Source organism: Ascidia mentula, chromosome 8 (genome assembly GCF_947561715.1).
Source record: "Ascidia mentula chromosome 8, kaAscMent1.1, whole genome shotgun sequence".
Lineage (NCBI taxonomy): Eukaryota > Metazoa > Chordata > Ascidiacea > Phlebobranchia > Ascidiidae > Ascidia > Ascidia mentula.
This window is the reverse complement of record NC_138573.1, coordinates 10,145,036-10,162,452: the sequence shown is the minus strand read 5'-3', so window position 1 is coordinate 10,162,452 and position 17,417 is coordinate 10,145,036. Positions and strand designations below refer to the sequence as shown.

Below are 17,417 nucleotides of genomic sequence, written 5' to 3'. Positions count from 1 at the left end.
ATTTTCTGCATTTTTCTTTAGCTACGAGATGTTTGTTGTCGCCAAACATTAACACACATGAGTTTTCGTTATTGTGTCCAAATGCTAAAAGACTTTGTTAGCAAATCTTCACATATTTATGGTAAAGCATTTGTCAGTTACAATGTTCATTGTTTGATCCACTTGTGTAATGATTATGAAAAACATGGTTCATTGGAAAACATTGGCTGTTTTCAATTTGAAAATTACTTGGGTTGTTTGAAAAAAAGTTTTAAATCTGGCTACAAACCTATGCAACAAATTGCAAGATTTGCATTTTATGAAAACCAAACTTCCCATTATATGTTTCTTAATTCTATATAATGTCCAGTCGAAAAAACTGTCAAAGCAATATTGCCTTTTGTCGTCTTCTCAAAAACCTTGTCAACTTAAAACATGTCGGAATTTACAAAGTGTGTGGTTTGAATGGTGATTATTTTCTGCTGAAAGTTAATGATCAAATTAAAAATGTGTTCTGTTGCCATATAAAGGACATTTCGTTGTCATTAATTTGCTTTATGCCACATGATATATCTGCATGTATATTTGTTTCTTCCACAGTACATTAGAATGGAAAATTTTGTTTGCATAAAATCCCCAAAAGCTGGATGGTCGGCGCCAATGCATGTAAGTGGATACCCAGCGATTTGGATGTACAAAGCTTCTTGAAAAATGAAATTTCTGCGGATGCAGCTTGGCAGACATGTCCTTCCACCATTCTTTGTGAAGGGAGTAAGTTGTGTGTTTGTGCCAAATAATTGTGCATTTTTGTTTCATGCATTTTGTTCTTTTCAGGCACACATGCCCGTTGTTTGAAAAGAAAATGTAGATCTGCTGATCTGGAAAGGGACATTCTAATGAGCGAATCCACTGAAAGCAGTACTTCTCCCATGATTCCCGTCTTGCAAAAAAGGTGTCCATAACCCTTGTGTTGATTTTTATGCATAAAACCGGCACATATTTTTCATCTAGTTTTTTAATTGACCGGGGACCTTTGCTTGTGTATTTGCTTGTTTTAGTTTGCAAATACTTTCCACAGGTTATTGTCACCCAAGCAGCAAAAAAACAACGTCACAATGGCAGGAGCATGAGCTGTCTGAAAAGATTGGCATCCTTATCGACAAAACAAGACAGGTGCAACTTACTAAACCTAAAGTGAGCTTTCTTTTTAGCTAATGCACTGAGGCTTTTCTCTGCATGCTTTACACTGTAAATGGCATCTGCTGTACATTTCAATCATTTTATATGTTGATACTTTTCAAAAGGACAAAATGCAACTTGCCCAAGTGATTGACATGGACCAACTTCGTGGCACCTTCCCGAATTTTGTAAAGCTGTTTATGACAAAACACCTGGCTCTTCAATTTTCGTGGAGTGGGTTGTTTTGGCGGTTGGACGCAGGAAAACAAAAATCCCATTTAAATCACATCCTCCGTTTGCATTTGTGTTGGGTAAGTCAAATTGCTTCAGAAATCTCACAAGACACGCCACACTGCGGGCCTCATTGTAAAGCCTTCCGATTGTGAAGTTGTCACAACTTTCACATATTTAATTCCGACATGTCAAATATTTAATTTCTGTACACGATAGGATGTTACCAAAATTTTAACTAAATCATATGTTTTATGTTCTGTAGACGCATTGAAAGATGCAAGACGCAGGCATTAAGTACCAAGAAATCGACTACCTGGAGTTGTTGACGGAGTGACCACAGAATATCAAGAAACGGCAATTTATCCTCAATTAAGCCCACCACGTCTCAGAGTACATAGTTTCGTCGAACAGTGCACTTCATGTTACACCGTACTTCCACTGCGCTTGCCACTGTATTTTTATTTATGGGATGTTACTTTCAATAAAATATTATGTAATTTAAGTCGTGTTACGTGCGAGACGGTGAAGTAGCGAGTTTCATAAGGTCATATTTTGAAAGTAGCCAGGCAGTATCATTATGTTCGGTAAACGCACGGCGAAAGCTCGCTCGGCCAAGCTTGGATTTGTTCAATTGTAGAACATACGCCGAACATATATCCAACATTTAAGTACGGTGAACATGCGTCGCCCAAGCTTGATGCCAAGCGTATCTTGACATAAAGTGACAAGGGCCGTGCCTAAATTTATGACTGGGAAGCAATACTGGAGTGTCAGCGTTTTCCACTGTATAATAAAGCTTGTACTGCAAAAAAATATTTTTCATCGAAAAGTCATATACTGCAAAATGGACAAGTGCTGAAATCGCACAGTTACATACGTTGTGCAACCGCAAAAGCAATACTGGAGTATCAGCGTTTTCCACTGTATAATAAAGCTTGTACAGAAAAAAATTATTTTTTATAGAAAAGTCATATACTGCAAAATGGACAAGTGCTGAAATCGCATAGTTACATACGTTGTGCAACCGCAAAAGCAATACTGGAGTATCAGCGTTATCCACTGTATAATAAAGCTTGTACTGCAAAAAAATATTTTTCATCGAAAAGTCATATACTGCAAAATGGACAAGTGCTGAAATCGCATAGTTACATACGTTGTGCAACCGCAAAAGCAATACTGGAGTATCAGCGTTATCCACTGTATAATAAAGCTTGTACTGCAAAAAAATATTTTTCATCGAAAAGTCATATACTGCAAAATGGACAAGTGCTGAAATCGCATAGTTACATACGTTGTGCAACCGCAAAAGCAATACTGGAGTATCAGCGTTTTCCACTGTATAATGAAGCTTGTACTGCAAAAAAATATTTTTCATCGAAAAGTCATATACTGCAAAATGGACAAGTGCTGAAATCGCATAGTTACATACGTTGTGCAACCGCAAAAGCAATACTGGAGTATCAGCGTTTTCCACTGTATAATAAAGCTTGTACTGCAAAAAAATATTTTTCATCGAAAAGTCATATACTGCAAAATGGACAAGTGCTGAAATCGCATAGTTACATACGTTGTGCAACCGCAAAAGCAATACTGGAGTATCAGCGTTTTCCACTGTATAATGAAGCTTGTACTGCAAAAAAATATTTTTCATCGAAAAGTCATATACTGCAAAATGGACAAGTGCTGAAATCGCATAGTTACATACGTTGTGCAACCGCAAAAGCAATACTGGAGTATCAGCGTTTTCCACTGTATAATAAAGCTTGTACTGCAAAAAAATATTTTTCATCGAAAAGTCATATACTGCAAAATGGACAAGTGCTGAAATCGCATAGTTACATACGTTGTGCAACCGCAAAAGCAATACTGGAGTATCAGCGTTTTCCACTGTATAATAAAGCTTGTACTGCAAAAAAATATTTTTTATCGAAAAGTCATATACAGCAAAATGGACAAGTGCTGAAATCGCATAGTTACATACGTTGTGCAACCGCAAAAGCAATACTGGAGTATCAGCGTTATCCACTGTATAATAAAGCTTGTACTGCAAAAAAATATTTTTTATCGAAAAGTCATATACTGCAAAATGGACAAGTGCTGAAATCGCATAGTTACATACGTTGTGCAACCGCAAAAGCAATACTGGAGTATCAGCGTTATCCACTGTATAATAAAGCTTGTACTGCAAAAAAATATTTTTCATCGAAAAGTCATATACTGCAAAATGGACAAGTGCTGAAATCGCATAGTTACATACGTTGTGCAACCGCAAAAGCAATACTGGAGTATCAGCGTTATCCACTGTATAATAAAGCTTGTACTGCAAAAAAATATTTTTCATCGAAAAGTCATATACTGCAAAATGGACAAGTGCTGAAATCGCATAGTTACATACGTTGTGCAACCGCAAAAGCAATACTGGAGTATCAGCGTTTTCCACTGTATAATGAAGCTTGTACTGCAAAAAAATATTTTTCATCGAAAAGTCATATACTGCAAAATGGACAAGTGCTGAAATCGCATAGTTACATACGTTGTGCAACCGCAAAAGCAATACTGGAGTATCAGCGTTTTCCACTGTATAATAAAGCTTGTACTGCAAAAAAATATTTTTCATCGAAAAGTCATATACTGCAAAATGGACAAGTGCTGAAATCGCATAGTTACATACGTTGTGCAACCGCAAAAGCAATACTGGAGTATCAGCGTTATCCACTGTATAATAAAGCTTGTACTGCAAAAAAATATTTTTCATCGAAAAGTCATATACTGCAAAATGGACAAGTGCTGAAATCGCATAGTTACATACGTTGTGCAACCGCAAAAGCAATACTGGAGTATCAGCGTTTTCCACTGTATAATAAAGCTTGTACTGCAAAAAATTATTTTTCATCGAAAAGTCATATTATGCAAAATGGACAAGTGCTGAAATCGCATAGTTACATACATTGTGCAACCGCAAAAGCAATACTGGAGTATCAGCGTTTTCCACTGTATAATAAAGCTTGTACTGCAAAAAAATATTTTTCATCGAAAAGTCATATACTGCAAAATGGACAAGTGCTGAAATCGCATAGTTACATACGTTGTGCAACCGCAAAAGCAATACTGGAGTATCAGCGTTTTCCACTGTATAATAAAGCTTGTACTGAAAAAAAATATTTTTTATCGAAAAGTCTTATACTGCAAAATGGAGAAGTGCTGAAATCTGATAGTTACATACGTTGTGCAACCGCAAAAACAAATACTGGAGTATCAGCGTTATCCACTGTATAATAAAGCTTGTACTGCAAAAAAATATTTTTCATCGAAAAGTCATATACTGCAAAATGGACAAGTGCTGAAATCGCATAGTTACATACGTTGTGCAACCGCAAAAGCAATACTGGAGTATCAGCGTTTTCCACTGTATAATAAAGCTTGTACTGCAAAAAAATATTTTTCATCGAAAAGTCAAATACTGCAAAATGGACAAGTGCTGAAATCGCATAGTTACATACGTTGTGCAACCGCAAAAGCAATACTGGAGTATCAGCGTTATCCACTGTATAATAAAGCTTGTACTGCAAAAAAATATTTTTCATCGAAAAGTCATATACTGCAAAATGGACAAGTGCTGAAATCGCACAGTTACATACGTTGTGCAACCGCAAAAGCAATACTGGAGTACCAGCGTTTTCCACTGTATAATAAAGCTTGTACTGAAAAAAATTATTTTTTGTCGAAAAGTCATATCATGCAAAATGGACAAGTGCTGAAATCGCACAGTTACATACGTTGTGCAACCGCAAAAGCAATACTGGAGTACCAGCGTTTTCCACTGTATAATAAAGCTTGTTCTGAAAAAAATTATTTTTTATCGAAAAGTCATATACTGCAAAATGGAGAAGTGCTGAAATCGCACAGTTACATACGTTGTGCAACCGCAAAAGCAATACTGGAGTACCAGCGTTTTCCACTGCATAATAAAGCTTGTACTGAAAAAAATTATTTTTTATCGAAAAGTCATATACTGCAAAATGGAGAAGTGCTGAAATCTCATAGTTACATACGTTGTGCAACCGCAAAAGCAATACTGGAGTATCAGCGTTTTCCACTGTATAATGAAGCTTGTACTGCAAAATAATATTTTTCATCGAAAAGTCATATACTGCAAAATGGACAAGTGCTGAAATCGCATAGTTACATACGTTGTGCAACCGCAAAAGCAATACTGGAGTATCAGCGTTATCCACTGTATAACAAAGCTTGTACTGCAAAAAAATATTTTTCATCGAAAAGTCATATACTGCAAAATGGACAAATGCTGAAATCGCATAGTTACATACGTTGTGCAACCGCAAAAGCAATACTGGAGTACCAGCGTTTTCCACAGTATAATAAAGCTTGTACTGAAAAAAATTATTTTTTATCGAAAAGTCATATACTGCAAAATGGACAAGTGCTGAAATCGCACAGTTACATACGTTGTGCAACCGCAAAAGCAAAACTGGAGTACCAGCGTTTTCCACTGTATAATAAAGCTTGTACTGAAAAAAAATATTTTTTATCGAAAAGTCATATACTGCAAAATGGAGAAGTGCTGAAATCTCATAGTTACATACATTGTGCAACCGCAAAAGCAATACTGGAGTATCAGCGTTTTCCACTGCATAATAAAGCTTGTACTGCAAAAAAATATTTTTCATCGAAAAGTCATATACTGCAAAATGGACAAATGCTGAAATCGCATAGTTACATACGTTGTGCAACCGCAAAAGCAATACTGGAGTATCAGCGTTATGCACTGTATAATAAAGCTTGTACTGAAAAAAATTATTTTTTATCGAAAAGTCATATTATGCAAAATGGACAAGTGCTGAAATCGCACAGTTACATACGTTGTGCAACCGCAAAAGCAATACTGGAGTACCAGCGTTTTCCACAGTATAATAAAGCTTGTACTGAAAAAAATTATTTTTTATCGAAAAGTCATATACTGCAAAATGGACAAGTGCTGAAATCGCACAGTTACATACGTTGTGCAACCGCAAAAGCAATACTGGAGTACCAGCGTTTTCCACTGTATAACAAAGCTTGTACTGCAAAAAAATATTTTTCATCGAAAAGTCATATACTGCAAAATGGACAAATGCTGAAATCGAATAGTTACATACGTTGTGCAACCGCAAAAGCAATACTGGAGTACCAGCGTTTTCCACAGTATAATAAAGCTTGTACTGAAAAAAATTATTTTTTATCGAAAAGTCATATACTGCAAAATGGACAAGTGCTGAAATCGCACAGTTACATACGTTGTGCAACCGCAAAAGCAAAACTGGAGTACCAGCGTTTTCCACTGTATAATAAAGCTTGTACTGAAAAAAAATATTTTTTATCGAAAAGTCATATACTGCAAAATGGAGAAGTGCTGAAATCTCATAGTTACATACATTGTGCAACCGCAAAAGCAATACTGGAGTATCAGCGTTTTCCACTGCATAATAAAGCTTGTACTGCAAAAAAATATTTTTCATCGAAAAGTCATATACTGCAAAATGGACAAATGCTGAAATCGCATAGTTACATACGTTGTGCAACCGCAAAAGCAATACTGGAGTATCAGCGTTATGCACTGTATAATAAAGCTTGTACTGAAAAAAATTATTTTTTATCGAAAAGTCATATTATGCAAAATGGACAAGTGCTGAAATCGCACAGTTACATACGTTGTGCAACCGCAAAAGCAATACTGGAGTACCAGCGTTTTCCACTGTATAATAAAGCTTGTACTGAAAAAAAATATTTTTTAACGAAAAGTCATATACTGCAAAATGGACAAGTGCTGAAATCGCACAGTTACATACGTTGTGCAACCGCAAAAGCAATACAGGAGTACCAGCGTTTTCCACAGTATAATAAAGCTTGTACTGAAAAAAATTATTTTTTATCGAAAAGTCATATACTGCAAAATGGACAAGTGCTGAAATCGCACAGTTACATACGTTGTGCAACCGCAAAAGCAATACTGGAGTACCAGCGTTTTCCACTGTATAATAAAGCTTGTACTGAAAAAAAATATTTTTCATCGAAAAGTCATATACTGCAAAATGGAGAAGTGCTGAAATCTCATAGCTGCAAACGTTGTGCAACCGCAAAAGCAATACTGGAGTATCAGCGTTTTCCACTGTATAATAAAGCTTGTACTGCAAAAAAATATTTTTCATCGAAAAGTCATATACTGCAAAATGGACAAGTGCTGAAATCGCATAGTTACATACGTTGTGCAACCGCAAAAGCAATACTGGAGTATCAGCGTTTTCCACTGTATAATAAAGCTTGTACTGCAAAAAAATATTTTTCATCGAAAAGTCATATACTGCAAAATGGACAAGTGCTGAAATCGCATAGTTACATACGTTGTGCAACCGCAAAAGCAATACTGGAGTATCAGCGTTATCCACTGTATAATAAAGCTTGTACTGCAAAAAAATATTTTTTATCGAAAAGTCATATACTGCAAAATGGACAAGTGCTGAAATCGCATAGTTACATACGTTGTGCAACCGCAAAAGCAATACTGGAGTATCAGCGTTATCCACTGTATAATAAAGCTTGTACTGCAAAAAAATATTTTTCATCGAAAAGTCATATACTGCAAAATGGACAAGTGCTGAAATCGCATAGTTACATACGTTGTGCAACCGCAAAAGCAATACTGGAGTATCAGCGTTATCCACTGTATAATAAAGCTTGTACTGCAAAAAAATATTTTTCATCGAAAAGTCATATACTGCAAAATGGACAAGTGCTGAAATCGCATAGTTACATACGTTGTGCAACCGCAAAAGCAATACTGGAGTATTAGCGTTTTCCACTGTATAATGAAGCTTGTACTGCAAAAAAATATTTTTCATCGAAAAGTCATATACTGCAAAATGGACAAGTGCTGAAATCGCATAGTTACATACGTTGTGCAACCGCAAAAGCAATACTGGAGTATCAGCGTTTTCCACTGTATAATAAAGCTTGTACTGCAAAAAAATATTTTTCATCGAAAAGTCATATACTGCAAAATGGACAAGTGCTGAAATCGCATAGTTACATACGTTGTGCAACCGCAAAAGCAATACTGGAGTATCAGCGTTATCCACTGTATAATAAAGCTTGTACTGCAAAAAAATATTTTTCATCGAAAAGTCATATACTGCAAAATGGACAAGTGCTGAAATCGCATAGTTACATACGTTGTGCAACCGCAAAAGCAATACTGGAGTATCAGCGTTTTCCACTGTATAATAAAGCTTGTACTGCAAAAAATTATTTTTCATCGAAAAGTCATATTATGCAAAATGGACAAGTGCTGAAATCGCATAGTTACATACGTTGTGCAACCGCAAAAGCAATACTGGAGTATCAGCGTTTTCCACTGTATAATAAAGCTTGTACTGCAAAAAAATATTTTTCATCGAAAAGTCATATACTGCAAAATGGACAAGTGCTGAAATCGCATAGTTACATACGTTGTGCAACCGCAAAAGCAATACTGGAGTATCAGCGTTTTCCACTGTATAATAAAGCTTGTACTGAAAAAAAATATTTTTTATCGAAAAGTCTTATACTGCAAAATGGAGAAGTGCTGAAATCTGATAGTTACATACGTTGTGCAACCGCAAAAGCAATACTGGAGTATCAGCGTTATCCACTGTATAATAAAGCTTGTACTGCAAAAAAATATTTTTCATCGAAAAGTCATATACTGCAAAATGGACAAGTGCTGAAATCGCATAGTTACATACGTTGTGCAACCGCAAAAGCAATACTGGAGTATCAGCGTTTTCCACTGTATAATAAAGCTTGTACTGCAAAAAAATATTTTTCATCGAAAAGTCAAATACTGCAAAATGGACAAGTGCTGAAATCGCATAGTTACATACGTTGTGCAACCGCAAAAGCAATACTGGAGTACCAGCGTTTTCCACAGTATAATAAAGCTTGTACTGAAAAAAATTATTTTTTATCGAAAAGTCATATACTGCAAAATGGACAAGTGCTGAAATCGCACAGTTACATACGTTGTGCAACCGCAAAAGCAATACTGGAGTACCAGCGTTTTCCACAGTATAATAAAGCTTGTACTGAAAAAAATTATTTTTTATCGAAAAGTCATATACTGCAAAATGGACAAGTGCTGAAATCGCACAGTTACATACGTTGTGCAACCGCAAAAGCAAAACTGGAGTACCAGCGTTTTCCACTGTATAATAAAGCTTGTACTGAAAAAAAATATTTTTTATCGAAAAGTCATATACTGCAAAATGGAGAAGTGCTGAAATCTCATAGTTACATACATTGTGCAACCGCAAAAGCAATACTGGAGTATCAGCGTTTTCCACTGCATAATAAAGCTTGTACTGCAAAAAAATATTTTTCATCGAAAAGTCATATACTGCAAAATGGACAAATGCTGAAATCGCATAGTTACATACGTTGTGCAACCGCAAAAGCAATACTGGAGTATCAGCGTTATGCACTGTATAATAAAGCTTGTACTGAAAAAAATTATTTTTTATCGAAAAGTCATATTATGCAAAATGGACAAGTGCTGAAATCGCACAGTTACATACGTTGTGCAACCGCAAAAGCAATACTGGAGTACCAGCGTTTTCCACAGTATAATAAAGCTTGTACTGAAAAAAATTATTTTTTATCGAAAAGTCATATACTGCAAAATGGACAAGTGCTGAAATCGCACAGTTACATACGTTGTGCAACCGCAAAAGCAATACTGGAGTACCAGCGTTTTCCACTGTATAACAAAGCTTGTACTGCAAAAAAATATTTTTCATCGAAAAGTCATATACTGCAAAATGGACAAATGCTGAAATCGAATAGTTACATACGTTGTGCAACCGCAAAAGCAATACTGGAGTACCAGCGTTTTCCACAGTATAATAAAGCTTGTACTGAAAAAAATTATTTTTTATCGAAAAGTCATATACTGCAAAATGGACAAGTGCTGAAATCGCACAGTTACATACGTTGTGCAACCGCAAAAGCAAAACTGGAGTACCAGCGTTTTCCACTGTATAATAAAGCTTGTACTGAAAAAAAATATTTTTTATCGAAAAGTCATATACTGCAAAATGGAGAAGTGCTGAAATCTCATAGTTACATACATTGTGCAACCGCAAAAGCAATACTGGAGTATCAGCGTTTTCCACTGCATAATAAAGCTTGTACTGCAAAAAAATATTTTTCATCGAAAAGTCATATACTGCAAAATGGACAAATGCTGAAATCGCATAGTTACATACGTTGTGCAACCGCAAAAGCAATACTGGAGTATCAGCGTTATGCACTGTATAATAAAGCTTGTACTGAAAAAAAATATTTTTTATCGAAAAGTCATATTATGCAAAATGGACAAGTGCTGAAATCGCACAGTTACATACGTTGTGCAACCACAAAAGCAATACTGGAGTACCAGCGTTTTCCACTGTATAATAAAGCTTGTACTGAAAAAAAATATTTTTTAACGAAAAGTCATATACTGCAAAATGGACAAGTGCTGAAATCGCACAGTTACATACGTTGTGCAACCGCAAAAGCAATACAGGAGTACCAGCGTTTTCCACAGTATAATAAAGCTTGTACTGAAAAAAATTATTTTTTATCGAAAAGTCATATACTGCAAAATGGACAAGTGCTGAAATCGCACAGTTACATACGTTGTGCAACCGCAAAAGCAATACTGGAGTACCAGCGTTTTCCACTGTATAATAAAGCTTGTACTGAAAAAAAATATTTTTCATCGAAAAGTCATATACTGCAAAATGGAGAAGTGCTGAAATCTCATAGCTGCAAACGTTGTGCAACCGCAAAAGCAATACTGGAGTATCAGCGTTTTCCACTGTATAATAAAGCTTGTACTGCAAAAAAATATTTTTCATCGAAAAGTCATATACTGCAAAATGGACAAGTGCTGAAATCGCATAGTTACATACGTTGTGCAACCGCAAAAGCAATACTGGAGTATCAGCGTTTTCCACTGTATAATAAAGCTTGTACTGCAAAAAAATATTTTTCATCGAAAAGTCATATACTGCAAAATGGACAAGTGCTGAAATCGCATAGTTACATACGTTGTGCAACCGCAAAAGCAATACTGGAGTATCAGCGTTATCCACTGTATAATAAAGCTTGTACTGCAAAAAAATATTTTTTATCGAAAAGTCATATACTGCAAAATATATACAGTGGATAACGCTGATACTCCAGTATTGCTTTTGCGGTTGCACAACGTATGTAACTATGCGATTTCAGCACTTGTCCATTTTGCAGTATATGACTTTTCGATAAAAAATATTTTTTTTCAGTACAAGCTTTATTATACTGTGGAAAACGCTGGTACTCCAGTATTGCTTTTGCGGTTGCACAACGTATGTAACTATGCGATTTCAGCATTTCTCCTATTGCAGTATATGACTTTTCGATAAAAAATGAATTTTTTTCAGTACAAGCTTTATTAAACAGTGGAAAACGCTGGTACTCCAGTATTGCTTTTGCGGTTGCACAACGTATGTAACTATGCGATTCCAGCACTTGTCCATTTTGCATACTATGACTTTTCGATAAAAAATAATTTTTTTCAGTACAAGCTTTATTATACAGTGGATAACGCTGATACTCCAGTATTGCTTTTGCGGTTGCACAACGTATGTAACTATGCGATTTCAGCACTTGTCCATTTTGCAGTATATGACTTTTCGATGAAAAATATTTTTTTGCAGTACAAGCTTCATTATACAGTGGAAAACGCTGATACTCCAGTATTGCTTTTGCGGTTGCACAACGTATGTAACTATGCGATTTCAGCACTTGTCCATTTTGCATAATATGACTTTTCGATAAAAAATAATTTTTTTCAGTACAAGCTTTATTATACAGTGGATAACGCTGATACTCCAGTATTGCTTTTTCGGTTGCACAACGTATGTAACTATGAGATTTCAGCACTTCTCCATTTTGCAGTATATGACTTTTCGATAAAAAATAATTTTTTTCAGTACAAGCTTTATTATACAGTGGAAAACGCTGGTACTCCAGTATTGCTTTTGCGGTTGCACAACGTATGTAACTATGCGATTTCAGCACTTGTCCATTTTGCAGTATATGACTTTTCGATAAAAAATAATTTTTTTCAGTACAAGCTTTATTATACAGTGGAAAACGCTGATACTCCAGTATTGCTTTTGCGGTTGCACAACGTATGTAACTATGCGATTTCAGCACTTGTCCATTTTGCAGTATATGACTTTTCGATGAAAAATATTTTTTTGCAGTACAAGCTTTATTATACAGTGGATAACGCTGATACTCCAGTATTGCTTTTGCGGTTGCACAACGTATGTAACTATGCGATTTCAGCACTTGTCCATTTTGCAGTATATGACTTTTCGATAAAAAATAATTTTTTTCAGTACAAGCTTTATTATACTGTGGAAAACGCTGGTACTCCAGTATTGCTTTTGCGGTTGCACAACGTATGTAACTATGCGATTTCAGCATTTCTCCTATTGCAGTATATGACTTTTCGATAAAAAATGAATTTTTTTCAGTACAAGCTTTATTAAACAGTGGAAAACGCTGGTACTCCAGTATTGCTTTTGCGGTTGCACAACGTATGTAACTATGCGATTCCAGCACTTGTCCATTTTGCATAATATGACTTTTCGATAAAAAATAATTTTTTTGCAGTACAAGCTTTATTATACAGTGGATAACGCTGATACTCCAGTATTGCTTTTGCGGTTGCACAACGTATGTAACTATGCGATTTCAGCACTTGTCCATTTTGCAGTATATGACTTTTCGATAAAAAATAATTTTTTTCAGTACAAGCTTTATTATACTGTGGAAAACGCTGGTACTCCAGTATTGCTTTTGCGGTTGCACAACGTATGTAACTATGCGATTTCAGCATTTCTCCTATTGCAGTATATGACTTTTCGATAAAAAATGAATTTTTTTCAGTACAAGCTTTATTAAACAGTGGAAAACGCTGGTACTCCAGTATTGCTTTTGCGGTTGCACAACGTATGTAACTATGCGATTCCAGCACTTGTCCATTTTGCATACTATGACTTTTCGATAAAAAATAATTTTTTTCAGTACAAGCTTTATTATACAGTGGATAACGCTGATACTCCAGTATTGCTTTTGCGGTTGCACAACGTATGTAACTATGCGATTTCAGCACTTGTCCATTTTGCAGTATATGACTTTTCGATGAAAAATATTTTTTTGCAGTACAAGCTTCATTATACAGTGGAAAACGCTGATACTCCAGTATTGCTTTTGCGGTTGCACAACGTATGTAACTATGCGATTTCAGCACTTGTCCATTTTGCATAATATGACTTTTCGATAAAAAATAATTTTTTTCAGTACAAGCTTTATTATACAGTGGATAACGCTGATACTCCAGTATTGCTTTTTCGGTTGCACAACGTATGTAACTATGAGATTTCAGCACTTCTCCATTTTGCAGTATATGACTTTTCGATAAAAAATAATTTTTTTCAGTACAAGCTTTATTATACAGTGGAAAACGCTGGTACTCCAGTATTGCTTTTGCGGTTGCACAACGTATGTAACTATGCGATTTCAGCACTTGTCCATTTTGCAGTATATGACTTTTCGATAAAAAATAATTTTTTTCAGTACAAGCTTTATTATACAGTGGAAAACGCTGATACTCCAGTATTGCTTTTGCGGTTGCACAACGTATGTAACTATGCGATTTCAGCACTTGTCCATTTTGCAGTATATGACTTTTCGATGAAAAATATGTTTTTGCAGTACAAGCTTTATTATACAGTGGATAACGCTGATACTCCAGTATTGCTTTTGCGGTTGCACAACGTATGTAACTATGCGATTTCAGCACTTGTCCATTTTGCAGTATATGACTTTTCGATGAAAAATATTTTTTTGCAGTACAAGCTTTATTATACAGTGGATAACGCTGATACTCCAGTATTGCTTTTGCGGTTGCACAACGTATGTAACTATGCGATTTCAGCACTTGTCCATTTTGCAGTATATGACTTTTCGATAAAAAATAATTTTTTTCAGTACAAGCTTTATTATACTGTGGAAAACGCTGGTACTCCAGTATTGCTTTTGCGGTTGCACAACGTATGTAACTATGCGATTTCAGCATTTCTCCTATTGCAGTATATGACTTTTCGATAAAAAATGAATTTTTTTCAGTACAAGCTTTATTAAACAGTGGAAAACGCTGGTACTCCAGTATTGCTTTTGCGGTTGCACAACGTATGTAACTATGCGATTTCAGCACTTGTCCATTTTGCATAATATGACTTTTCGATAAAAAATAATTTTTTTCAGTACAAGCTTTATTATACAGTGGATAACGCTGATACTCCAGTATTGCTTTTTCGGTTGCACAACGTATGTAACTATGAGATTTCAGCACTTCTCCATTTTGCAGTATATGACTTTTCGATAAAAAATAATTTTTTTCAGTACAAGCTTTATTATACAGTGGAAAACGCTGGTACTCCAGTATTGCTTTTGCGGTTGCACAACGTATGTAACTATGCGATTTCAGCACTTGTCCATTTTGCAGTATATGACTTTTCGATAAAAAATAATTTTTTTCAGTACAAGCTTCATTATACAGTGGAAAACGCTGATACTCCAGTATTGCTTTTGCGGTTGCACAACGTATGTAACTATGCGATTTCAGCACTTGTCCATTTTGCATAATATGACTTTTCGATAAAAAATAATTTTTTGCAGTACAAGCTTTATTATACAGTGGATAACGCTGATACTCCAGTATTGCTTTTTCGGTTGCACAACGTATGTAACTATGAGATTTCAGCACTTCTCCATTTTGCAGTATATGGCTTTTCGATAAAAAATAATTTTTTTCAGTACAAGCTTTATTATACAGTGGAAAACGCTGGTACTCCAGTATTGCTTTTTCGGTTGCACAACGTTTGTAACTATGCGATTTCAGCACTTGTCCATTTTGCAGTATATGACTTTTCGATAAAAAATAATTTTTTTCAGTACAAGCTTTATTATACAGTGGAAAACGCTGATACTCCAGTATTGCTTTTGCGGTTGCACAACGTATGTAACTATGCGATTTCAGCACTTGTCCATTTTGCAGTATATGACTTTTCGATGAAAAATATGTTTTTGCAGTACAAGCTTTATTATACAGTGGATAACGCTGATACTCCAGAATTGCTTTTGCGGTTGCACAACGTATGTAACTATGCGATTTCAGCACTTGTCCATTTTGCAGTATATGACTTTTCGATGAAAAATATTTTTTTGCAGTACAAGCTTTATTATACAGTGGATAACGCTGATACTCCAGTATTGCTTTTGCGGTTGCACAACGTATGTAACTATGCGATTTCAGCACTTGTCCATTTTGCAGTATATGACTTTTCGATAAAAAATAATTTTTTTCAGTACAAGCTTTATTATACTGTGGAAAACGCTGGTACTCCAGTATTGCTTTTGCGGTTGCACAACGTATGTAACTATGCGATTTCAGCATTTCTCCTATTGCAGTATATGACTTTTCGATAAAAAATGAATTTTTTTCAGTACAAGCTTTATTAAACAGTGGAAAACGCTGGACTCCAGTATTGCTTTTGCGGTTGCACAACGTATGTAACTATGCGATTCCAGCACTTGTCCATTTTGCATACTATGACTTTTCGATAAAAAATAATTTTTTTCAGTACAAGCTTTATTATACAGTGGATAACGCTGATACTCCAGTATTGCTTTTGCGGTTGCACAACGTATGTAACTATGCGATTTCAGCACTTGTCCATTTTGCAGTATATGACTTTTCGATGAAAAATATTTTTTTGCAGTACAAGCTTCATTATACAGTGGAAAACGCTGATACTCCAGTATTGCTTTTGCGGTTGCACAACGTATGTAACTATGCGATTTCAGCACTTGTCCATTTTGCATAATATGACTTTTCGATAAAAAATAATTTTTTTCAGTACAAGCTTTATTATACAGTGGATAACGCTGATACTCCAGTATTGCTTTTTCGGTTGCACAACGTATGTAACTATGAGATTTCAGCACTTCTCCATTTTGCAGTATATGACTTTTCGATAAAAAATAATTTTTTTCAGTACAAGCTTTATTATACAGTGGAAAACGCTGGTACTCCAGTATTGCTTTTGCGGTTGCACAACGTATGTAACTATGCGATTTCAGCACTTGTCCATTTTGCAGTATATGACTTTTCGATAAAAAATAATTTTTTTCAGTACAAGCTTCATTATACAGTGGAAAACGCTGATACTCCAGTATTGCTTTTGCGGTTGCACAACGTATGTAACTATGCGATTTCAGCACTTGTCCATTTTGCATAATATGACTTTTCGATAAAAAATAATTTTTTGCAGTACAAGCTTTATTATACAGTGGATAACGCTGATACTCCAGTATTGCTTTTGCGGTTGCACAACGTATGTAACTATGCGATTTCAGCACTTGTCCATTTTGCAGTATATGACTTTTCGATGAAAAATATTTTTTTGCAGTACAAGCTTCATTATACAGTGGAAAACGCTGATACTCCAGTATTGCTTTTGCGGTTGCACAACGTATGTAACTATGCGATTTCAGCACTTGTCCATTTTGCATAATATGACTTTTCGATAAAAAATAATTTTTTTCAGTACAAGCTTTATTATACAGTGGATAACGCTGATACTCCAGTATTGCTTTTTCGGTTGCACAACGTATGTAACTATGAGATTTCAGCACTTCTCCATTTTGCAGTATATGACTTTTCGATAAAAAATAATTTTTTTCAGTACAAGCTTTATTATACAGTGGAAAACGCTGGTACTCCAGTATTGCTTTTGCGGTTGCACAACGTATGTAACTATGCGATTTCAGCACTTGTCCATTTTGCAGTATATGACTTTTCGATAAAAAATAATTTTTTTCAGTACAAGCTT

At 35.3% G+C, this 17,417-nt stretch overlaps 1 protein-coding gene across 2 annotated transcripts; it reads left to right on the top strand.

The window, feature by feature from the left end:
* Positions 1-584: 584 nt before the first annotated feature.
* LOC145912227 (uncharacterized) lies at positions 585-1,796 on the top strand. 2 transcript variants are annotated; one of them, XR_014403275.1, is made up of 4 exons: positions 585-931; positions 1,058-1,173; positions 1,284-1,469; positions 1,655-1,796. XR_014403275.1 is itself a non-coding variant. In XM_082999639.1 (4 exons), exons 1-4 carry the CDS (start codon positions 876-878, stop codon positions 1,661-1,663), a joined length of 375 nt encoding a protein of 124 aa, XP_082855765.1. In that variant the 5' UTR covers positions 585-875; the 3' UTR covers positions 1,664-1,796. The 2 variants fall into 2 exon arrangements, 1 of the variants encoding a protein (XP_082855765.1); XM_082999639.1 differs by having other exon boundaries at positions 585-938; positions 1,057-1,173.
* Positions 1,797-17,417: the final 15,621 nt, after the last annotated feature.

Coding starts and splice junctions, on each gene's coding strand:
- LOC145912227 (XM_082999639.1), top strand. CDS start 876: ATGAGCGAATCCACTGAAAGCAGTACTTCTCCCATGATTCCCGTCTTG. Junction 939..1,056: donor TCTTGCAAAAAAGGTGTCCA/TAACCCTTGTGT, acceptor ATACTTTCCACA/GGTTATTGTCACCCAAGCAG. Junction 1,174..1,283: donor TGCAACTTACTAAACCTAAA/GTGAGCTTTCTT, acceptor ACTTTTCAAAAG/GACAAAATGCAACTTGCCCA.